The sequence below is a fragment of the Camelina sativa genome, chromosome 11 (assembly GCF_030686135.1).
Source record: "Camelina sativa cultivar CO46 ecotype springtype chromosome 11, ASM3068613v1".
Lineage (NCBI taxonomy): Eukaryota > Viridiplantae > Streptophyta > Magnoliopsida > Brassicales > Brassicaceae > Camelina > Camelina sativa.
Genome location: NC_141890.1, coordinates 34,874,144 through 34,898,547, shown reverse-complemented (window position 1 = coordinate 34,898,547; position 24,404 = coordinate 34,874,144). Strand labels below are relative to the sequence as shown.

Genomic DNA, 24,404 nt, shown 5'->3' with positions numbered 1-24,404 from the left:
GCTTTAATTAGTTTCTCTATATTCTTTCTTCGGCCAAACAACTTTTGTTGCCCACATACTTTTTTTTTTTTGTGTGTGTACACCATCATATATATACTTATATCATGGTATTTTCTTCAATATATTGATAATGATACTTATAGACATGCATGATTGTAAACTATAATGTATATTGTAGAAAGATGTGAAGAGCACTTTCATTTCATGTGGCTGGTCTGGTTCTGGTTTTGCGAATGAGTCACGTATTAATTTTCAATTATTAAGCATATATATTTCAGTAATATAAAAAATAATTGTTGATAAGACATGTATATTAGTGTTTGTGATATGTGACATTTATAGTATTAGTAACATCGATATATTGTATTCCAAAATTAAATCCGTATAATGGACACACATACACACACAAATTATAGTATAAATTAAGTAGGATGAAAGAAACTGTTCAAAAGATATGTCCAACCAATGTTGGGCAATCTAAAAACTTTGTCTCTAGCCAATTTCTATCCTTAGTCGTTACAAAGGGTCCCTTAGTTATTTGATACTATATCATTTTCATGTTTTTTGCTGCAACGAATTTGGCCAGCACATTAAATTTGATTACAAGAAATTAAATCATTCATTAGAGAAAACCATATTTACAAATCATATATACAAACATTTCTTATTATTTTCACATGAATATTTTTATAGAAAGTGTTTAAACTTTACTTAGCATACTTTGAGTTAAAAATATTATTTTGTCGTCTGTTTCCTGTGCCCCTAAGAATCAAGAAATGCCCTCACAACATCAACAATTGGAGCCATACAGATTGGGCATTTCACACTACTCCACTGAAGCTCATGAGCACATTTCAGACAGGTGCACATATGTCCACACCTGCAAAACAAAACCGCAGTTTCATTACAGCGTTCGTGTTTCAACCATACTCGCTTTCTAGCTAGGCTTTACAAGCACTCAAGCAGACATATGTACCTATAGAGAAGTGAGTCTATAGGCATCTCCAAGCAGACAGAACAATTTCTTTCCAGAGAATCTGATACTGAATTTGACATAGTTCAAAGTTATAGTTACATCAGTAATGTTTACTCAAGAATAGTGTTTACTCACCAGAAAGTGATTCACATTTCATGGATTTCTGGAAACTGACGCAAGATTTGACTAAACTTTGTAGTTCGAACATTTCTCTTTGAAGCTGTTTGATTTGTTTCCTGAGATCACATATCATCTGTGTTTCCTGTGTTAATCATAAATTAGTTACTTTACTAACACACAACCATAAATCTATTACTTCACCAACACGCAACGCTACTAACCTAAGAAATAAGCATAGAAAAACAGAGAAAAACTCATAGAGGAGGTCCTTAGGGATTAAATAAATTGTAGTAACGATCAAGAGATGTTGGCTAAAACCATCACTTACAGTTATTGGTTCAAGATCTACCTTCTCTGTTTCAGTTTCTTCTAGGTCCTCTTGATACCTTGCTGAACACTCACCCAAGCTCTCCTCGTTATCTTCGTCTTCTTCTACAAGATTGCTTTCTACTTCTAACCTCATTTGCAAGCGTGAGATCATGATTTTATCAATCTTTTCCCGAAAATCACCTGCGAGGAAGCCAGAAACTGTCCTTCTACACAAGCAATCACATGTTATTAAAGCTATAAAATCTCATCTTTTGAAATAGAGACTGAAATCACATTATAACATACATCTCAATTAAGTTCCGTATATCATCTTTCTCTGAACTCTTGTTCATAACCTCGAGCTCCCGGTCTTTCTTGAGAGCTTCCAAATAACTCCGTGGGTGCGATATATCGCTAATCCAATCATAATACATACTCTCATCAAGGTACCTTGCTGAACACTCAACCAAGCTCTCCTCGTTATCTTCTTCTTCTACAAGATTGCTATCTACTTCTAACATCTTTTGCATGCGTGAGATCATGATTTTGTCAATCTTTTCCCGAAACTCACTTGCGAGGAAGCCAGAAACTGTCCTTCTACACAAGCAATCAGTCAATCACACATGTTATTAAAGATATTAAAGCTAATCTTTAGAAAATGACGAATGGATCACATTTTAACATACATCTCGATTAAGTTCCGCATATCATCTTTCTCTGGACTCTTGTTCATAAGCTCGAGCTCCCGTTGTTTCTTGAGAGCTTCCCAATAACTTCGTGGGCGCGATTTATCGCTAATCCAATCATAATACATACTCTCTCCATTGTAATCTTCATAATCTTTATATTCCGTTACATTATCATCCCAACCACTTAGAAATATTGGTGTTTCAAGAACCATGCATAATGTTTCTGACTCTTCTTGCTTCTTGGCTTTTGATGTTTCTTCATCGTTTTGTGAAGATTTTTCCTCTTTGCCGCTCTCTCTAAAGATGTGACTTGTTATTGCTTCTTCCTTTCTTTGCTCCAAACAAGCCACTGATGTAACTTCTTGAGGGTTGGTTCTATATTCCTCAATCTCCATGGTTTTGCCTTTTTCAAAAACACTAACTTCTTCGTTCTTTCGCCTTTCTTTATTTCTCTCTACAGTCTTCACATCAATGGCGACTCTTCTTGCAGCTTTTTCCTCGTCTTTAGCTTTCCCCATAGTTCTTCTCCTATTAGGTCTCCCTTTAGAATCCCAAAGAGTCACTTTCTCCGCAGTACTCAATGAAGACTTGTTCGTTTGTTCACTTTCCTTCACCGTAGCTTTTCTCAACCCTTCTCCTTCTTCTGTAGCTTTCCCCTCAATTTCATGTTTCTTTGAACTGTTCATATTGCTTGCAGCTTCATAGTTCTTCCTCGTGTTACTATTCTCCATTTTTTCTTGCAAGACATTCTTATCTCCTGTTTTGCAGGCCATTTTACATACCCTCTTCATCCGGAAAGATACTGGTCTAGATAACTTTTTAGTTTCTCCCGCGCTATTCAAATTTTCCCAAGACCCCTTCTCAGTTTTTGTCTTGTATTTATCCCTAAATTTTGATTCCATTGATCAATCAATATAGCTTGGTTTAATAAAGATGTTCTAGAAGTTCAAATAACTGAATAAGCTGATCATTACCTGTGATTTATCACACTAGATCCTCGCAAAGACCGGTTTACACCTGATGTTGCTGATTTCGACATATATCTTTCTTGAATGGAAATGCACCTTTCTAGACTTCGGATTCTAAGCATATACTAAATAACAAGGAAGAGACCATTTTAATTAAGTAACATCGTCTGAAGTGTAATGTATTAAATTAAATTACCAGTTTAGGATAAAATAAAAGTAACCTGAAGACGTCGGCACCCGCGACGGGAGAACTTTGAAACCGCGTTGCGGTCATCGAGCCATTCGAGCTCAATCTCTCGGTTACGCAAAATCATCTTACAAACGTCTTCACTTGCTTGTCGCCCTCTTACCCTAGTGGTACAAGTAGCCAGTTCAAGAAAACATCTACCTTCTCTATCATTCTCACAAGAATTTGAAACATTACTCATGTCGGACTGAGGAGACCAATCTATTTCTTCACCACTGCTTTCGTTATTTTTTCTCTCCACGTCGTTGAGAAACTCAGAAAAAGAACTCGAATTCGAAATGTCCGAGAGACTTAATCCAGAACTCGTCCTGCTATCTATTAGCGATTGACTTAGACTCGAGCTTGACTGCTGCGACCGAGCTTCCCAAATCTGAACCAGAGAAGAAGCTCCAATGATGACACCATTTCTTGAAGAGGTCTCAGGTTGACCCGGATTACAAAACGGATTGGAATTGGTCACTAGCGGAGAAGAAGTTGGATTGTGGTTGGAAGAAGGAATCTGCAGAGGTTCCCCTGTTTTTAAAACAGTGGATCTTGAAGAACATTCAAGAACCTCTTTATTCTTCTCTTCATTACTTGCAGAACCCTCAGCAGGAAAAGCACGACAGCTATTAAAACGATCAGTAACAAAACCTGTGAGATTCTTTTCTTTCGTGTTATGATCCCTCGAAGCCATTTCTATAGACGCCATTTTCTTATAAAAATAAATAAAGATCAAAACCAAATCCTCTGTTCTGTTTTGAAAATTGCTTTGTTTTGTTACACTCAAGAAAAAGAAAGATATAAACAAACAATGATCTATAGAGAAGTAGCTGAGTCTTGAGGACTTGCTCTCACTATATATCTTATACATAAAGATAATATATTTTCATATTCTATGACTAGTAGTAGTAAATTAGTAACTAATATACTACATGTTAAGTTGTGTGTTGAAATGGTAATTTTACCTTTCAGTGATTAGATGATGTGTTTTGGACTCAATCCCGTCTCAAACATTTTTTTTGACCCTAGGCAAAACAGATTTGCAGACCTTTTATACCTAAAAAAAGTTTTGGTTTTTTTTGGACCCTTTTTCTTTAAGAGTTTTGATCAAAAAAAATTTGGACCCTAGTTTTTTGCCTACCTTGCCACCCGTTGAGACGGCCTGATTGGACTTGAACTTCCTCATCTCTCAATAAATCAGTAGTAGTTTTTTTTTTCTTTAGCAAATTGAAGAGTAATTTGTTTATTTGTCACAAACTGATATGACTACTACTACGCAAATGATGCAGTAATCAACCCTCAAAGCAAAACAGAGTAGTCAAAAAGAAGAAATATTTCGAGTTTACTTAAGCTTCACGCCTCCAAAATCATTTATAGGTATCATCACTTCGAGCCTCCCTGTAACTGGCAGCTCTATTGTTGAAGACATTAAGAAGGTAGTCACTAGCTTGTCTTGAAGATGGTCTCTCCTGCGGATAAGTCTTGGTGCACTGAATCGCTATTTCAAGAACTTGGTAAGCTGCTTCTTCTTCGCAGGGTAAAAGTGGTTTAAGCTCTGAACCAATCAGCTTCTCTCTCGCTGCAGAACCCGGCGGGGTATCAAGAACCGTCTGTACCCATCTAACCATATCTGTCTCTTCATCAAACATTTTCTCAGTTGGCATTTTACCAGTCACAATCTCCATCAACACTATCCCCATACTGTAAACATCGCTCTTCTCAGTCGCCTTCAACGTGTAAGCATACTCTGAACATAAACCCATTGAACAAAAACATTAGCTTAAACAGTTGAAAAAGCAAGTCAAGAAACTTGAGAAAGACGTTTAATGTACCTGGAGCGACGTATCCATAAGAGCCTGCAAACATAGTGTTTGATTCTGTGTTGGTGTCATAATTCTCACTCAAGATCTTGGCGAGTCCAAAATCTCCTAAATGTGCTTCCATGTTGGTATCAAGAAGCACATTACTCGATTTAATATCACGATGAACAATTGGAGGAACACAATCATGATGAAGATACTCAACTCCTTGAGCCAACCCAACTGCTATTTTCAATCTTGCCTCCCAACCAAGACACTCCTTCTTCTTCGTGTGAATCCAATCCCAAACGCTTCCGTTCTCCATATACTCATAAATCAACAGATTCAAACCTTCAGCTTTGCTGCTGCAGTAACCCATCAGCTTCACCAAATGTCTATGTCTGATTCTTCCAAGTGTCTTAACTTCTCTGTTAAAGCTCTTGTTTAACATCAAATCATCTTTCCAAAGAATCTTCTTCACAGCAATCGTCTCTCCGCTCTTCAAATCAGCTTTGTAAACTTTTCCTGACCCTCCTGATCCAATCATGTACTCGTCGTTAAGGTAACGTGTAGCTTCCATAATGTCTTCCCACTTTATATCTGACTTTGCACCTCCGTTTCTAAAGAGAGGAGCTTGTGAAGAAGAAGAAGAGTCTGATGAGACTGCGCTGTTCCCGCCTCGCCTTTTCTTGAAAACATCATGACTTTGCTTGAAGAAAAGGAAGATTACAAGTACCATCAAAGGAATCGCTACTAATGATGAAATCGCTGAGATGATAACCACGGTTTTGGGACTAAGACTTCGTTGGTTCTTGTTTGATCCAGCTCTGTTGCAGTGACTTAGAGGGCTTCCACAAAGACCTGTATTGCCTACAAATGCATCTGCTTGCCATCTAGAGAACTGTTTCTTTAACTTCCCTTCGAGGTTGTTGTAAGAGAGGCTTAGATATCCCAAGCTTTTCATATCTCCGATTTGGCTAGGAACTTCTCCTACAAGCTGATTATGAGACAGATCAAGCGTCTCAAGCTTATGTAACGTCGAGATCATGGATGGAATATGTCCTGTAAAGTTGTTGTAGCTGAGATCTAAAGCACTTTGAAGATCTTGCAGCTCTCCAATCTCAACTGGGATGTCTCCGGTTAACGAGTTTCTTGATAACCGAAGCTCGTAAAGTTTGCTCAGCTTGCCTATTGATGAAGGAAGAGGACCTGAAATCTGATTCTTTTCGAGGTTAAGTGCATTGAGAGCTTCCAAGTTACCAATCTCTTCCGGTATGGAGCCGTTAAGTGAATTGCCATCAAGATATAACACAAGAAGCTTCGTTAAGTTGAACAGCTCAGTAGGGAGAGACCCAATGAACTGATTAGAAGAAAGCTTAAGCTCTCCCAGCAGTGGAAGCTTTCCAAGCCATGGTGGTATAACTCCTGAAAGAAAGTTATCGTTGAGATCAATGTGTGTCAGCTTCTTGCACAAACCGAGCTCTAACGGTATGATTCCCGTGAGAGAATTGCTTGAGATATCCAATAAAGACAGCTCCCTGATCTTTCCAAATGTCCAAGGGATTCTTCCTGTGAACTGATTCTTCCCTAACCTTAAACGATCAAGATTAGGAGACTTCCCTATCTGAAATGGTATATCTCCCTCGAATCTGTTCTCCGTGACATCAAACGAAAGATAAGAGCTTGAACCGCACAACGGACTGATCGAACCATTGAACTTGTTGCTGGAAATATTGATTCTTGTGAGATTCTTGAGGTTGACAAGTGAACTCGGAAGGTTTCCTTGAAGAGAATTGTTGTAAATCAGTAACTGTTCTAACGCGGTTAAGAACCCTAACGAGGAAGGTACCGAACCAGAGAGCTTGTTATCAGCTAAATCCAAGATCGTCAGTTTGTGACAGTTACCTAAAGTGGCGGGAATGTTACCAACAAGCTCGTTCTCTCTCAAGTGAAGCAGAGTAAGCTCTTTCAATCTTCCTATTGAAGAAGGAATCTCTCCACTGATTCGATTACCATACCAATCAATCGCCTTCAGCTTCGTGCAATTACCAATCTCTATCGGCATTTCACCCGAAAAACGATTCTCATATAGATACAGAATCTCTAATTTGCGTAGCAATCCGATTTCCTTCGGTACCTTACCTTCCAAGTTATTGCGATACAGAGTAAACTCTAGTAGTTTCGTTAGGTTAGATATTGATGGAGATAACGTACCTTCCAAGGTATTGTTGTTAAGATAAAGATTCGTGAGTTCGACGAGGTGAAACAACGAATCAGGGATTCGACCTGTGAGCGTATTGTTCGATAGGTCAAGCGCTTCTAACGACTGACATTTTCCGATTTCCGCCGGGATTTCGCCGGAGAGTTGAGTTTCAGACAGAGCAAGTTGCTTCAAGCTTGTGTTGTTAGAACATATAGTCTTCGGTAATGAACCAGAGAGACGATTATTCGATAGAACAAAGGACACGAGCTGATCCATGTTCCAGAACTCTTCGTGTATCTCTCCAGTGAGATTGTTCGAAGACAGATCAAGCGTTTGAAGATTAACCAACTCTGTTAATCTCTTTGGAATCAAACCTTGGAGCTTGTTACCAATCAAGTTAATGTAATTGAGATTAACCAAATCACCGAGTTGACTCGGTAACTCACCGGAGAAACTGTTTTTCCCCAAATTGAGCGTCTGGAGGTTCGCGAGTCGACTCAGCTCCGCCGGTAACGACCCGTTGAGACGATTCACCGCCGCGGTAATCAAAACGAGGCTGGTGCAGTTACCAATCTCCGGCGGAATCGGTCCTTCGAGCTCGTTGTCTTGTAGTATCAAAGCCTGGAGCTGAACGAGTCTCCCCAACTGACTCGGTATTGTACCGGTGAGTCTACACGAGGCTAACGCAAGCATCCGGAGACTGACGAGGTTCCCAAACGTCTCCGGGATCGATCCGTTGAGCTCATTGTCTCCGAGTTTTAACGACTTGAGATTCACCAGCGAGCCGAGCTGACTCGGTATCTTGCCGCTGAGTCGGTTAGAGAAGAGATGTAACGTTTCCAACGAAGCGGAGAGGTTGGAGAGAGTCGTTGGGATGGGACCAACGAGACGGTTCGAAGACAGATCCATGTGGGTTAGGTTATTAAACCGGCCAATCGATGGTGAAATTGACCCGGTTAAGCCTAAACTGGAGAGATTTAAACCGATGATTACACTACCACCGCATGTGACGCCGGTCCAGTTGCAGAAATTGGAATCAACTGCATTCCAAGTTCGGAGAACGGTTTCGTCTTTTGGGTTTGTGAGGAAAGAGTTCTTGAGTTCGAGAAGAGTTCGAAGATCGTCGTCGCTTTGACCTGAACCGGACCAGAGTGAGAAACAGAGCAAGAAGAAGAGTTTTTTGCTGCATTTTTTTTTGTTTTCTTCTTCTTCTTAAGGAAACAAGGGATCTGTGATTGTGAAAGTAGTGGCGAATGAAGAAGCTTCTTCGAGTTCTTGTGCTGGCTAGTAGTAGTAATGAATGAAGCTTCTTGTGGTAGTAGTGATGAGACTAGTGTTGGAAACGAAAGGAGAATTTAAGACAATTGTTGTGTTTTTGTTGTAAGTAAGATGATTGGTTATAAGAACGGTGCATAAAGACTCTCTCTCTGTATATATGTGTATTATATACGCGTATAAGTGTGTGTGTGTGTGTTTGATGTGGTGAGTAGGGAGGAGAAGTAAATAAATGAAGAGGATAAAGCTTTTGAGATCGGCTATAAAGGCTAAAACTGTATATACGATTTATTTAGAGATTACGAAAACAAGAAATAGATGTTGAATAGTCGTTCTTATTGATTGATGTTCATATATTTTACCCTGTTTTCCCTTAATATATTCACATCTTTTGCATCTTTTGCTATCTATTTTGACCATTATTGCATAGTTTTAGGACTGTTCTTGCATTAGAGTTTAGTTGCATTGCATTTGCATATTTTCATGCATAAATAGGTGATTTTGGAGCTTAAAGAGCATGGAAACAATGCTGAGGAGAAGTGAAGCAATCATGAGGAGAAAGCAAGAGAGCTAGGGCTGAAGAACCAAGGTCCGGAGTCCAAATCGACTGCCCACTCGACCAGACACTCGACCGTGTGTTGAGAGGGACTCGACCGAGTGGGAGGAGCACAAGAGGAGCCAACTCGACCGGTCACTCGACCGAGCACCAGGTCGAGTTGGTCGAGCCGCCTGGCTATTTTGTCTTCTAGCGTTTTTAGGGCTTCCACTACATTTTCTATATAAGGGCTTGTACCTGCAGCCACCAAAAGAGTCCAGTTTTTTAGAGAGTCCAGCTTTTTAGAGAGTCTAAAACCTAGTTTTTACCTTTTTTAGAATTATTCCTATTGCACTTTTATTTTTTTAGATCTTGTACTTCTTTTAAAAGGAGAAAAACAAAGAATTCTTGGATTTTGTTGGTTCCATAACTTTCAAGATATTAAGAATTCGTGTTTGATTCCTTCTTCAATATTGTAGATCTTTGCTTTATCTATCTAATCATGCAAGTTTCATCATTTTCTGGGTTTATGACTTTGATGTTCATCATGTGTTCTTGTGAGTAGTTGCTTAGGATCTTGAAGATGGGTTAGGCTGGACTGTGTTTGTGGTTTGTTTGATTTGGTCAAGCTTGATTGTTGTAGATCTCTTCTAGGCTAGATGTTCTTAATGTTGATCCTATATCTGAGAAGGTAGGATCTGATTTCAAGCCTCTTAGCATCACACCAATGTCTAAGGAGCATAGATAAGGCTAGATCTAGAGACTATCATTAGGCTTGCTAAGAGATTAGAAGTCTTGTTCGATTTTTGACATATTGCTTAATGCCTGCTTGTGTAGATTCTTTACTTTGTGAGAACAAGTCTAGAGATGCATGAGTTTGATTGTTTCTTGTCATGAGAGTGGATTAAACATGTCTTAGAAATATATGTCTAGAGATTAGCTCAAGTTGTTTGAGATTTGTTGACCAAGTTAGATGACCTCAATCATAGTCCAGCCCATGAATCCCTCCTCAAGACCTTCCTTGTTTATTGATTTCTTAGCTTAAATCCTGTTGTTTGATCGTTGTTTGATTAGTTTTGGTATTGCTCTGTTTTTCTTGTATTGCTCTGTTTTGCGTATTTGTCCAGCTCGACCCTGCACTCGATCAGCACTCGATCGAGTGCTTGCTCGAGTTCCAACCCAGAACTTGTGTTTATGATTTTTAGTTGTCCTGTCTTATCTCTTGTCTCATTCTAGTTGCATTTCTGTTGCATTTACTTAGTGTCCTGTTCATTACTTGCCTTGCATTACTTGCATTATCATAGTTCTATTTCTGTTCTTGGTTCATCATAGCTTTGATTAGTCTGTTCTCTTTACATTTGGCATCTATCTTAGTAGTTTTTACTTTCTACACTTTATATTCTGCAATAGGATTGTTAGTGACAAACAACCTTTACATCTGGCTTGACTTAGACTCATATGCACATCTTGATTGTTCACAAACACTCAGATTGGATTGACACCTCTTATACTACAATTGCATAAGGGGAATTGAAACACCCTGACATCCATTCATTCATAAGTCATCATTCCATACATCATTCACCACCACACCACAAAAATAGTTAGTTTCAATTTGGCGCCGTTGCCCATTTGAGTGTTTATTTGTGACAATTAGGGTCATTATTAGTCTAAGATTAAGTTCTATTGCTACTTTTGATCACTACTAATCTCAATTCTTCTTCTGCTTGTCTGTGTTGAGTTTCAGGTACCAACTCGAGCTAGCACTCGACCGAGTGCTGATCGAGTACCTGATCGAGTCACAACCCGAATACATTTGTCTTCTCATCTTAGTCAGCCCGACCTTCAACTCGAGCCTGTGCTCGACCGAGTACCTGTTCGAGTCAGTAATGATGTACCACAACAGTATGTTCAATTACATACCCATGCAACATCAACCAGTATACCAGGCTGAATTGTATCCCTCTCCATGGTTCCTGACCTCACAAGCTCAAGAACCTGACTTAAGAGCTATGCTGCAACAAATGTTGCTTGGGCAAGCCACTAAGCAGATTGAGGAAGCAAGGCAGTTTGCTGAGCTGCACCAAACGTTGAATTCTTATTCTACTGGACTGAATAACCAGTTGGAGAGACTGAGCTCTATAATCACAAACATGGAGAGTTGCATGGCTTCTACTTCCTCTCCTACACCAAACCAACTTCAACACCCAAGGGAATGCACTGCTAAGGCCATTCATCTCAATGAGGCAGTTGTCACTGAGGCCAGTGAAGTTAAAAATGGGGAGGATTGGTCATTTCTTGAAGCTCAAAGTGAAGATTGTGCAAAACAAGCTGAAGTTGACAAAAAACTCGACCCCCCACTCGAACACACACACGATCGAGTGACTGATCGAGTTTCCAGTCGAGTTGATGTCCCAGAAGCTGTTAAGCCTGCTAAGTACATTCCTCCTGCTTATAAACCACCTTTACCATTCCCAGGGCGTTTCAAAGCACAAAAGATGAAAGAAATCAGAGAAATTATTGAGAAAAGGGAAAAGTTGGCTTTGCAACAAGAGAAGGAGTTAGCTTTACAACAAGGGGAAGTCATTGAGGAGGAAGAAGTCATGGCTTTGAAGGAAGAGGTTGTGATTGAAAAGAAGGAAGTGAGGGCCATTCAACAGGAGGTTGTCATTGAAGAGAAGGAAGAGGAGAGAGGACCAGCTTTGGAACAATATGCCCCATATCCTCTCTACAAAGGCATGTTACTTGACATATCCAAGCAGAAAGCTCATAATCAAAACAGGAGAGATCAAGAAGAGATTGGGATAGCTATTGTACCAACAAAACTTGAAGATCCAGGTCCATTCAATCTACCTTGCTCCATCAGCTACCTTCACTTCAACAAATGCTTGTGTGATCTTGGAGCATCTGTTAGTGTCATGCCCTACTCTATAGCAGAAAAGCTTGGACACACTGAATTCAAGCCAAGCAATCTCTACATAAGTCTAGCTGATGGTTCACAAAAAGATGTAGTTGGTAAATTGGAGAGCCTCCTAGTCAAGATAGGCAAGGCAAGAATTCCCACTGATTTCATCATAATAAAGATGGATAAGGAGGTAGAGGATCCAATCTTGCTTGGGAGACCATTCCTTGCCACAGCAGGAGCAGTCATTGATGTTAAGGAGGGGCTGATAAGGTTGAACATATCTGAAGGTTTGACCATGAACTTTGATATTACAAATCCATCTAACCTACCAACCATTGGAGGTCAACCATTTAAGATTGAAGATAAGGCTGATTTTGGGGTTTTGAGAGAAGAAGAGACTTCAACAGCTAAGGTCACATCTCCTGAGGAATCAGTTCAACATCTTAAGGGTTCAGTTCAAGAGCTGACTGATCTGGTGAAGGATCTTCAAGTTCAGCTCAACAAGAGGTCTTTGAAGAAGGCAAGACCAAGACTCAAGTTTAAGAAGAAGCAAAGCTCAAATGTTAAGGAGGTAGTGATCAAGAAACAGCACCAAGGTTATCAAATAGAACCAGAGGGGATTTCATCACCTCCTTGGAATCCAAACCAAGCCTGAACAGGCGTTCAGGCATCAAAAGTCAAGCTTAGTGACTCTAAACAAGCTCACTAGGGAGGAAGTCCCTAAGGTATCCATGTACATATTGTTTAAGGTTTTTGGTATTTTGATTTTTTTTTTGGTATTTTCATGATCAGGGAAGCAAGGGAGGCCAGATAGAAGAGGAAACGAAGACTCGGCAGCCAGTTCGACCCCCCCACTCGACCAGGCACTCGACCGAGTACCAGTCGATGGCCATAGTCGAGTTGCTCCAGTCTCCTCCTCCAAATCAACAAGACCCCAACTACACTTTTGACAGCATGCAAGAGGATGTGGACAATTTCTTCTCCAATACTTAAGGTACCACTATCACCTTCCGTTGTAAATACCATTGCATTTCATATTGTGTTTTGTGTTTGATCTTGAATCCTCTTACAAATTTCTTTCACACAGAGGACTGTGTGATTTAAGTTTGGGGGAGGGTTTGAGATAGCATTTGATGTTGTGTTTTGTTTTCTTATTTCAAATTTTTAGCATCATCATGTTAATACTTGCATAGCATCTAAGACATAGAAAAACCCTAAAAATTTGAAATTTTTTGCAAAATTCTTTATAAAAAAGAGTGTTCATGTAGTTTGCATTGCATAATAGCATCTTGTTTAGCATGTTTCATGTAGGATTGTATAATATTTGCATTAGGGATCTATGATGAGTTTTGCCTTGTTAGCTTGTTTAATTCACTAGACTAGGATCAATGCCCAAGTTAATAGTACTTTGATGCTAGTTGAGTAGTTAGAAGCATAAGATTGAACCAAGCCTTGAATTCTTGCATTGCATTTAGTCTAAATTGAAGCATATTGTGATTTGATGCCATTTCCTACTTATAAGAACTTAATATTGACTGTTAAATATCAATGTGTGCATTGCTTTAAACTCATGGATACCATATACATATTTGGATTATTTTTCTCCTTTTTACCACTCTTGTTGATCCAAGTAGCTGATTGAATCATTAAGATCAGTTTCCAAGACCCTTAACCAACCCTTCTTTCAAGCCATGCTTATTCTTGAGTGTGTGAGGCCTTTTTGGGATTGAGCTTGGTAGAAAGTGTTAGGTTTGAACTGACAAGAATAATGCCTTGTGTAGTTCTAGTTTGCATTTTCCAAGCTAGATAGGACTAGGTGATTTCATTGTTGGGTTTGGGATTTGGTTGTTTGAAAAAGAAAGAAAAGAAAAGAGGAGAAGAGAAAGAAAAGGTTAGAGTCTTTAGTAGGGGAATGTTTTTTAAGTAAAATCAAAGTCTAGTGAAAGAATGGGAAGTATGATATTGTTTAAAGATGGTTTCAGTTAAAGAAAAGAAAGAAAAGAAAAGTCTAGCAAAATGCTTATATGTCTTAAGAATAAGAAGAAAAGAGAACCATAGCAAATAAGTAAGAATCTCCCATTCCACTAGAAAGATCAAATAAGAAACCTCTCCTAAGACTTTAAAATCAAAAGAGAAAAGGGTGAAAGAGAAGAGAAGAAGTTAAAGGGTAGCACTAGGATCAATTGTGTTTAGATTGATAGGATAAACACTTTGGGTGCCTTTGGGTAGACAAGGTTTTGTTCTTGTATGTGTCTAAGTGTTCTCACCTTTAGCATTCTTCTAAAGCTCAATCCATTTTTTATGAGAGAACCTTGATATTGATAAACCTCACTCTAAAGAGAGGCCATCATTGTCTCTAAACCTTTTACTGCCAAGCCAAATGAGTTTAAGCATTGCATATAATTGATTCATGTTCTTGATTAATGAATGTTAAAGGAATGCTTGATTTGAATGCATGTGGACATCTAAAGCTCAAATCAGTAAAGGTTGTGATATGCTTGTCTAAAATCTTTAAGTACAGCTCATTCAACTTGCATCATAGTACTAGTAACTTGGACATTGATTCTAGATGGTCTATTTGCAAGCTTTAGGAGCTGAGATCCCACTTTCAAACCTCACCTACCTTCTTATGTCTTGTTCATTTGCTTGAGGGCAAGCAAAGACTAAATTTGGGGGTGTTGATGTTCATATATTTTACCCTGTTTTCCCTTAATATATTCACATCTTTTGCATCTTTTGCTATCCATTTTGACCATTATTGCATAGCTTTAGGACTGTTCTTGCATTAGAGTTTAGTTGCATTGCATTTGCATCTTTTCATGCATAAACAGGTGATTTTGGAGCTTAAGGAGCATGGAAGCAATGCTGAGGAGAAGTGAAGCAATCATGAGGAGAAGTGAAGCAATCATGAGGAGAAAGCAAGAGAGCTAAGGCTGAAGAACCAAGGTCCGGAGTCCAACTCGACTGCCCACTCGACCAGACACTCGACCGTGTGCTGAGAGGGACTCGACCGAGTGGGAGGAGCACAAGAGGAGCCAACTCGACCGGTCACTCGACCGAGCACCAGGTCGAGTTGGTCGAGCCGCCTGGCTATTTTGTCTTGTAGTGTTTTTAGGGCTTCCACTACATTTTCTATATAAGGGCTTGTACCTGCAGCCACCAAAAGAGTCCAGTTTTGTAGAGAGTCCAGCTTTTTAGAGAGTCTAAAAACCTAGTTTTTACCTTTTTTAGAATTATTCCTTTTGCACTTTTATTTTTTTAGATCTTGTACTTCTTTTAAAAGGAGAAAAACAAAGAATTCTTGGATTTTGTTGGTTCCATAACTTTCAAGATACTAAGAATTCGTGTTTGATTCCTTCTTCAATATTGTAGATCTTTGCTTTATCTATCTAATCATGCAAGTTTCATCATTTTCTGGGTTTATGACTTTGATGTTCATCATGTGTTCTTGTGAGTAGTTGCTTAGGATCTTGAGGATGGGTTAGGCTGGACTGTGTTTGTGGTTTGTTTGATTTGGTCAAGCTTGATTGTTGTAGATCTCTTCTAGGCTAGATGTTCTTAATGCTGATCCTATATCTGAGAGGGTAGGATCTGATTTCAAGCCTCTTAGCATCACACCAATGTCTAAAGAGCATAGATAAGGCTAGATCTAGAGACTATCATTAGGCTTGCTAAGAGATTAGAAGTCTTGTTTGATTTTTGACATATTGCTTAATGCCTGCTTGTGTAGATTCTTTACTTTGTGAGAACAAGTCTAGAGATGCATGAGTTTGATTGTTTCTTGCCATGAGAGTGGATTAAACATGTCTTAGAAATATATGTCTAGAGATTAGCTCAAGTTGTTTGAGATTTGTTGACCAAGTTAGATGACCTCAATCATAGTCCAGCCCATGAATCCCTCCTCAAGACCTTCCTTGTTTATTGATTTCTTAGCTTAAATCCTGTTGTTTGATCGTTGTTTGATTAGTTTTGGTATTGCTCTGTTTTTCTTGTATTGCTCTGTTTTGCGTATTTGTCCAGCTCAACCGTGCACTCGATCAGCACTCGATCGAGTGCTTGCTCGAGTTCCAACCCAGAACTTGTGTTTATGCTTTGTAGTTGTCCTGTCTTATCTCTTGTCTCATTCTAGTTGCATTTCTGTTGCATTTACTTAGTGTCCTGTTCATTACTTGCCTTGCATTACTTGCATTATCATAGTTCTATTTCTGTTCTTGGTTCATCATAGTTTTGATTAGTCTGTTCTCTTTACATTTGGCATCTATCTTAGTAGTTTTTACTTTCTTCACTTTACATTCTGCAATAGGATTGTTAGTGACAAACAACCTTTACATCTGGCTTGACTTAGACTCATATGCACATCTTGATTGTTCACAAACACTCAAATTGGATTGACACCTCTTATACTACAATTGCATAAGGGGAATTGAAACACCCTGCCATCCATTCATTCATAAGTCATCATTCCATACATCATTCACCACCACACCACAAAAATAGTCAGTTTCATTGATCAAAGTATCAAGCTCAAATACAAGAGTTTAAGGCACAACGAGTCAATTTAGGAACCCTAGCAATGCTTTGGAATTGAGTCGTGCGGCTATGTTTTGGGTCTCTTGTTTTGGCTTCGATTTCCTCCTCTATCATGTCGAAATCGCTCACTATTTATAGGGAAGTCTCTTTACCCTAATCCTCATGAGATTTGGGTTTGAGTAACCGCTTCTTCATGAGATAAGGTCGTTCCGAATATTCTCTCCACAAGATCGAGTCAAATATTTTCTTGATAGAGTCGTAGCAATTCAGAGTCGGTCACAAAGTCCAATTACAGCATGTATTGACTTGTTGTTTGTCGTTACAACCCGTATTGGCTCGTTAATTGTTGTGTCGGCCCGTATCGGCTCGATGTTTGCCGTTACGACCCATATTGGGTTGGTGCTTGTCGTTACGGCCCATATTGGCTTGATGCTTGTCGTTACGGCCCGTATTGGCTTGATGCTTACCGTTACGGCCGGTATTGACTCAATGTTTACCATTATGGTCGGTATTAACTCAATGTTCTAGAGAATGCATAATTCTCTATTATTTATAGAATATACAACAATTATAATAGAATTTATCTATTATAATTTATATGATTAAAATTATGCCCAACAGTTTGCCCCCCCACTCTCTATTTTCTTAGTAAGAATTTTGAGAGTAGTATGGACAAATGGTATTATTTTAATAAACCATAAATATAAAGCTAAATATTTTTATAAGTCATGACATACCTTTTAGATGTAGTCGTTTTCTCGCACTTGATTAATTCACTGCCTTCCATTAACGATGTCGTGATCCACATCGTGATCTTGTAGTTTTGGGACGATGTTTATCCCGTGGCAAGACCTGTGACAATGTTTGTCATCACCGGTTTATCAAGTTGACTGCGCATTGGCTTTATATTGACAATTTTGTCATAGCCAATTTAATGAATTGGTTCCACATTGACTCAACAATGACAATTTTGTCATAACCAATTTAGTGAATTGTCTTCCCATCGGCTCTGAAACGATATAGTTGTCTTAACCAATTTCTTGAATTGGCTACACACTGATCCCGCATTGGCTCCAATTGATCGGTATAGCCTTAGTCAATTATCACATTGGCTTCACATCGACTTTTAAAATGATAATGTTAGCGTAACCAAAATTACCTGAATTGGCTACAACTTGACTTCACATTGGCTCTAATTCTTTGAATCGGATACACGGTTGACTCAGTGTTGGTTTAAGTCGACATTTGGCCATATCCATTTTATCGAATTGGCCGCACTTTGGCCCCAAATTGGCTCTAAAACGCCAATGTGGTCTTAGCCAATTTCTTGAATTGGCTACACATTGACTCCGCATTGGTTCCTAAACGACAAAGTAGCCATAACAAATTTCTTGAATTGGCTTTACATTGATTTCACATTGGTTCAGAAACGACAGTGCAGCCATAACCAATTTCTTGAATTGGCTACACATTGATGCATCAACTATAAATAGACAATGTGGTTCCTAACCATGCATTGGCTTTAAATAGACAATGTGGTTCTTAACCAATTTTTTGAATTGGCTACACATTGACTCTACATTGGCCTCAAAATGAAAATGTTGTTCCTAACCAATTTCTTGAACTGGCTACACATTTACTATTTATTGGCTTTAAATAGACAATGTGGCTTTAACCAATTACATGAATTGGCTGCACACTCATTATGTATTTGTTTTGAATAGACAATGTGGCTTTAACCAATTTCTTGAATTGGCTACACATTGAGTCTACATTGACTTTAAAATGACAATGTGGTTTCTAACCAATTTTTTGAATTGGCTACACATTGACTCTACATTGGCTTTTAAATAACAATGTGATTCCTAACCAATTTCTTGAATTGGTTACACATTGGCTTTTACATAGACAATGTGATCCGTAACCAATTTCTTGAATTGGTTACACAATGAGTCTACATTGGCTTCAAAATAACAATGTGATTCCTACCAATTTCTTGAATTGGTTACACATCGAGTCTACATTGGCTTCAAAATAACAATGTGATTCCTAACCAATTTCTCGAATTGGCTACACATTGGCTCTGCATTGGTTTTTAAATAACAATGTGATTCCTAACCAATTTCTTGAATTGGTTACACATTGGCTTTTACATAGACGATGTGGTCTCTAACCAATTTCTTGAATTGATTACACATTGAGTCTACATTGGGTTCAAAATAACAATGTGATTCCTACCAATTTCTTGAATTGGCTAAACATTGACAAGTTTGCCACAATGCAGATATTGATGCCATGTTCGTGACATGATCCAGATTCGTGACCTTATAGCAAATTTATTGTTAGCAAGTGTTTTGCTGTCAAGTGTAGCATTTTGGACTTGACCATTAGGTGGATTCCAAATTTGTTACATTCCTATAGCGATGTCTCACTAATAGGCAGTTGTAGCGAATGTTTTACGTTCAGGTGATTACCCAGTTTTCACAGAGAGCCTATCGTTCACGTGTTCGTGTATCAATGACTTCAATGTGTAATGTGATGAACAACTTCAGGACCATGTCCTGCGTTGTAAGTCATGTTTATCTTGTATCGTGACAAGCTTCACACCGAATGATATGATTTTATTGTCTTGCAACATGATTTATAGCCCATGTTCATGACATGAGTTCCAAGTTTTGGTAGAGAACATCTTGAAGATTTGTGCATCAAGTGTCTCACCATAAGATTCTTGTTAACGAGTATTTCGTTGTCAAGTTTTTGCATTCAGTGATTCGTCACATAAATTTTGCTAGCGCTTGCTTCCTCAACTGGTTAGCAGCGACTAATATACTGAAAAATGCTTCCTCAATGGGTAATCATCCATAAATTTTTCAAGTCTGTCGATTCATTAGCATTGGTTCTCCACAGGTAAGTTTTTTTCTACTGATTTTGTCATCAACACATGGCTGATATCACCATGCCGTGAAAATCGAGACGCCGTTGACGACTTTGTCATTTTGACGATTTGCGCTCCTCACTTTCAGTTTTGCTTAAAATTTGATAAGGTTCCTCACCATTTCTTATGACGCTAGTGTATTCGCTTCGATGTCTTTGGTAAGGTTTATTATCCCGTGTCGATCTTTCGTTTCTCACTACGCGAGAGTCAAAATGTGATGAATGTCGATGTTAATACAATGTATTTTCTTCCCATTTTATTTGTGCCCATGCCCGCGAGAGCACATCCTCCATTGTTCTACATTGATACTTGGTTAGCTCCTTGTACAAGTCGCCATCTGGGAGTAAACCTCTCTTGAATGCCGATATGGCAGTAGACACGTTGCAACTTGGTATCGACACTTTATCCTTGTTGAATCGTCCCACGTAGGCACGTAATGACTCATCTCTCTTCTGTCGTCCCTCGTAAAGGTTTGGGCAAAAATAATCGATTCATTTAGAGACTACGGAAACAAGAAATAGATGTTGAATAGTCGTTCTTATTGATCAAAGTATCGAGTTCAAATACAAGAGTTTAAGGCACAACAAGTCAATTTAGGAACCCTAGCAATGCTTTGGAATTGAGTCGTGCGGCTATGTTTTGGATCTCTTGTTTTGGCTTCGATTTCCTCCTCTATCATGTCGAAATCGCTCACTATTTATAGGGAAGTCTCTTTACCCTAATCCTCATGAGATTTGGGTTTGAGTAACCGCTTCTTCATGAGATAAGGTCGTTCTGAATATTCTCTCCAAGAGATTGAGTCAAATATTTTCTTGATAGAGGTGTAGCAATTCAGAGTCGGTCACAAAGTCCAATTACAGCATTATTGACTCGTTGTTTGTCGTTACAGCCTGTATTGACTCGTTAATTGTTGTGTCAGCCCGTATCGGCTCGATGTTTGCCGCTACAGCCCATATTGGCTTGATGCTTGTCGTTACGGCCCATATTGGCTTGATGCTTGTCGTTACGGCCCGTATTGGCTTGATGTTTACCGTTACGGCCGGTATTAACTCAATATTTACCATTACAATCGGTATTAACTCAATATTCTAGATAATGCATGATTCTCTATAATTTATATGATTAAAATTATGCAACTTCTTCATAATTATAAGATGTTTCGGATATTCATTTTGTAACTTGTTACAAAAATGTTTTTAGATTTCTTATTATCTCTTCGAACCAGGAGACCATAATAAATTAGTGATCAAAGTTTGGATATTTAAATGCATGCAAAGGGTTCATCAACCGACATTTTGATTGGTTGTTAAGAAGTTGTAAATTTTACTGAGTTGTGTAGTCTTTTCAACTTATACTCCAAGGAAAGAGAGTGGGTGAGATGAGAGACCATCACTTGGTTGAAGAATATTTCTTTAATTTCCGCTTTTGTTGCGAAGTGTGTTTGCTTCTCATTACTTTTCTTTCATCAAAAAAGAGGGCAGTTGTATTTCTATATTTGGATTTTATAGAAATATATATTCGTAAACAAAAATATATGATTAATGTTAAATATTACCTACTTTATATATTGTTGTAATATATATGATTTATATACTATATATTTATTATATTCTTAAATAGCATGAATTTTATAAATTAACAAAATAGTCCATAATCTAAAGCCTAAAAGGTATAGATATTGAAGATTTAAACCCTAAACCCATTGCTCAATTATACCTATAAAATAATTTCTAGGTCAATCAAAGGCGCTCTATCATATCCATATTTTGTCATTACCCCAAACTTGGCAACATATTGGTTAGTTCTAATTTGATTCTCTTTGATATTTTCCCGATTAAACAAAAGATTTTGTAGATGTCATCTTTGAAATAAATGCCGAAGTATTTAGCTGCTGAAGTAGAACCACACCGTGTTCATACACTCTATAGAAATACAAATGTGAATTGTAATACTTCCATGAAAGAGACAACAATACGCTTTTATTCGTCTTTTGCTTAAATGATAGAAAATACATAACATTTTGATCATAAGGGAATCCTTGTTAAAGTCCAAAACTTCTTGTTTTCTTTATCAATATTTTTAGTTATATATGCTTGTAAATTCTTTTATGTAAGGAATCGTATATCCTTAAAATCGATTAATTTAAGTATCAATACTGATGTGAAAAGGGTAATATGTCATATTCATTATGGTTTATTTTTGTAGAAGGTTTAAAAGTGTACAACTCTTATCTAATGGAAAACATTCTCAATTTTGTTAAATAGGATGTTCTTATTTAGGGTTTATTCCTGAAATATGATCAGTCTCAATTTGCATAATTATTTGTCATTTTAGCTTGTGGTTATGCCTCTTAATGAAACCTAATTGCTAATTAGTGTAACAGTTCATCTTCTTTCTTCATTTGGTCCATACTGATCAAACCTACCCATATATAGGACAATATAGGTAATCAATCCATCTCAAAGCATTGTTCCATTCACGTGTATATCTAAATGTTATATAACTCATCATTGAAGCAAAACTCCTTCAATTGGTACGTTCCACGATTTTACATATTTGGGATAAACTGGTGCTTTGTTTCTTTGGTATAGTATTAAATATGTATACAATTTAATTGCAGATTTGCGACAACTGTAATAGAAAACACAAAACAAATTAAAACTGAAATCTACAACTTAAAAACTTACGATTACAAAAAAAAACAATCACGACAAAAACCAATAAAAAAACCGAGAATACATCGATTTAACGGTAAAACTGATGTTTCAAATAAAATTTATTTACATGCATATATATTTTTTTCAGATTTTAAACTCAATCAAGTCATATGTAAATTTTAAAATCTTTACAAAAATATAGAACGAGGTTAAAGTTCGATGTGAATCTAGTACGATATGATAGTTCCGAGGGGGAAATATGACGTCATATATGCTAACTAATATTAGTATATTTTTATGAACAAAATTTTGTTTTTGAATTATAGTTTCGTCAAATCTAAAAACCACCAAGGTTAACAGTAAGATTTAAACTATTAGTCCACAAAAAGCGATACGGATATTAAAATACGTGTTACAGTGTAATCATCGAAGCTTTCATAGCTCAGTTGGTTAGAGCACCCGTTTAGTAAGCGGGAGGTCTTGAGTTCAACTCTCAATGAAAGCAACGTATTAATTTTTTTTTCATTTTGGGTAATTGCGTACCGTATCCTTTTATTTCCAATATGTATAGAAACAGACCTTATACTTTAAAACGTTCAAACAGAACCCATACCTGTCCGAAAGCTTTTATTTTCATTTTTTAGTCTCTCTTCTTCTCATTTTACATCTCTCCTTCTTCTTTCGTCGCCGTCGCTACTGTTTCTCTTCTCGGTAAGTTCCTCTCCTCTCATTTTCGTTTTCTCCGACCAGGGTCGACCTGTAATCTCATTGCCTATGGTGAAATTGGTTCCTCTAAAAATTTCTTGATTCGGGCATGAAACGTGTTCGATGAAATGTCTCAGAGAGTGTTTTGGGGACTCATAACGAAAATACTTATCTCTTTGCTTTCTTTTCGTGATTTTGGATTGGATTGCGTTTCTAACGTTATTGTGATCTAGGGATCCTTTAAAGTTTTCATTTTTTTTTTTTTGGTTTTTCACCAAAAATGTAGAAACTGTACCCAGATTCTTCTGGAACTAATGCTGATGTCTTAGTTTCAGTAACGAAATTTCCTGTTTTTAGAAGCTAATGTTAAGTAAACGGAACCTAGTTTTGCGGAATCGTTGCTTAGAGTTGATAGCACTGACATAGAAACCTTAATTTTAAGATTCTCATAGTTTGCACATTCTCGTAATTGCAGAAGCTACTGTATTTTAACATCAAGTTTGTGGTTTAAATGTTTGTGCCTTTTCGTCAAATCTATCAGACTACAATGTGTGATTTTGTTAAGTTGATTCTTGTTTTGTTGTGTTTATTACTTTTAAGCTGGTATAGTGTCAAGGAAGATGGCTAGTGGTAGCCTGAAAAGCCTTATATCTTCAGCAGTGGGTCGAGGTGTGAACGAAGCGAGAGCCAGGATTTTCGGACATATGCTTAACCCAACGGGACAGAGATCTCCTCATAAGATATTAAGGAAGAAGCTTGTTGGTGACAAGGTTGCAGAATGGTATCCATATGACATTAAGAATGAGGATCCCAATGTCTTGGCTAGAGAAGAACAAGAGTACTTTCCTAAACCTCTTTTTTTGTTTTTGGTCTACCTTCCAATGAATTGCTTTGTTTATCATAGAAACCACTTGAAATCTCTGAATTAGATCAAGCTGTAACATGTTTCCACAAGCTTTAGTTCAACTGCAAATTGGGAGTTAGTGTAGGAACCATGAGAAAGAAACTCGATGTAGATATTATGAGTATTGTACTTAGATGACTGTGATTTGTGAAGGTTAAGAAGAGTCTTTTTCCTTGCGTCTCTGATGTAAACTGCAGCAAAGTAGCAATATGATCTTATTTGAGAAGGATAGTTTATGGATTGTACTTTCTAAACTTCACTTACACTTTGGTTTATTCCACTGGTAATGTTAATCATTGTTTTGCCATAATCTGTTGAGAGGCATTTTAACTTGAAGTTGTGTGTTGTTGTAGGCGGATATCAAAGCTTGAGATGTTGAAGCGTCGTAACAAAGGACCACCAAAGAAGGGTCACGGAAAACGTGCTGCGAAGCGTAACAAGTAGAAGTAATAACCATGGCTACAAAAAAAAAACATTGCACTTTTAGAATCAGACTCTTCTGGTTGGATCAGATAGAACTTATAAGTAAAAACTTATCCTACTCAAAAGTTTAAAAGCTGCATTGGTTTTCCAATAACGTTCAAACGTTACTATGTTGAGACACACAGTTGAAAGCTATTTGCTTCGCTTTTCTTACTGTTTTCCTTTAATCTTTAGACTTCGAT

At 37.8% G+C, this 24,404-nt stretch overlaps 3 protein-coding genes and 1 non-coding gene across 6 annotated transcripts; 2 read left to right on the top strand and 2 right to left on the bottom strand.

Annotated features, from left to right (window-relative positions):
• Window positions 1–762: 762 nt before the first annotated feature.
• Window positions 763–3,985, bottom strand: LOC104728596 (uncharacterized). The gene is made up of 7 exons (XM_010447555.1): window positions 3,284–3,985; window positions 3,069–3,187; window positions 2,092–2,979; window positions 1,425–1,632; window positions 1,112–1,238; window positions 977–1,043; window positions 763–880 (listed from the first exon to the last, which is right to left on the bottom strand). Exons 1-7 carry the CDS (start codon window positions 3,983–3,985, stop codon window positions 763–765), a joined length of 2,229 nt encoding a protein of 742 aa, XP_010445857.1.
• A 544-nt stretch (window positions 3,986–4,529) lies between these two features.
• LOC104728595 (LRR receptor-like serine/threonine-protein kinase GSO2) lies at window positions 4,530–8,862 on the bottom strand. Of its 2 annotated transcripts, XM_087471289.1 has the most exons (3): window positions 6,996–8,856; window positions 5,124–6,872; window positions 4,530–5,038 (listed from the first exon to the last, which is right to left on the bottom strand). In XM_087471289.1, the coding sequence occupies exons 1-3, from the start codon at window positions 8,200–8,202 to the stop codon at window positions 4,659–4,661; spliced, it is 3,336 nt and encodes a 1,111-aa protein (XP_087327415.1). In that variant the 5' UTR covers window positions 8,203–8,856; the 3' UTR covers window positions 4,530–4,658. The 2 variants fall into 2 exon arrangements, with proteins under 2 accessions (XP_087327415.1, XP_087327414.1); XM_087471288.1 differs by having other exon boundaries at window positions 5,124–8,862.
• A 13,679-nt stretch (window positions 8,863–22,541) lies between these two features.
• Window positions 22,542–24,389, top strand: LOC104724960 (small ribosomal subunit protein mS33). 2 transcript variants are annotated; one of them, XM_010443535.3, is made up of 3 exons: window positions 22,542–22,841; window positions 23,436–23,673; window positions 24,093–24,389. In XM_010443535.3, the coding sequence occupies exons 2-3, from the start codon at window positions 23,456–23,458 to the stop codon at window positions 24,181–24,183; spliced, it is 309 nt and encodes a 102-aa protein (XP_010441837.2). In that variant the 5' UTR covers window positions 22,542–22,841; window positions 23,436–23,455; the 3' UTR covers window positions 24,184–24,389. The 2 variants fall into 2 exon arrangements, with proteins under 2 accessions (XP_010441837.2, XP_010441838.2); XM_010443536.3 differs by having other exon boundaries at window positions 22,713–22,841; window positions 23,445–23,673.
• On the top strand, window positions 22,562–22,635 carry TRNAT-AGU (transfer RNA threonine (anticodon AGU)). The gene has a single exon. It is a non-coding gene; the product is annotated as a tRNA-Thr (tRNA).
• Window positions 24,390–24,404: the final 15 nt, after the last annotated feature.

Excerpts from the sequence above, each read along its gene's own strand:
- LOC104728596 (XM_010447555.1), bottom strand. The coding sequence starts at position 3,985 with ATGGCTTCGAGGGATCATAACACGAAAGAAAAGAATCTCACAGGTTTT. Across the intron at positions 2,980-3,068 it reads TCTAGTGTGATAAATCACAG|GGATAAATACAAGACAAAAA; the intron begins GTAATGATCAGC and ends ATCAAAATTTAG. Across the intron at positions 881-976 it reads ATAGACTCACTTCTCTATAG|GTGTGGACATATGTGCACCT; the intron begins GTACATATGTCT and ends TTTGTTTTGCAG.
- LOC104728595 (XM_087471288.1), bottom strand. The coding sequence starts at position 8,202 with ATGGATCTGTCTTCGAACCGTCTCGTTGGTCCCATCCCAACGACTCTC. Across the intron at positions 5,039-5,123 it reads TTATGGATACGTCGCTCCAG|AGTATGCTTACACGTTGAAG; the intron begins GTACATTAAACG and ends GTTTATGTTCAG.
- LOC104724960 (XM_010443535.3), top strand. The coding sequence starts at position 23,456 with ATGGCTAGTGGTAGCCTGAAAAGCCTTATATCTTCAGCAGTGGGTCGA. Across the intron at positions 23,674-24,092 it reads TTGGCTAGAGAAGAACAAGA|GCGGATATCAAAGCTTGAGA; the intron begins GTACTTTCCTAA and ends GTGTTGTTGTAG.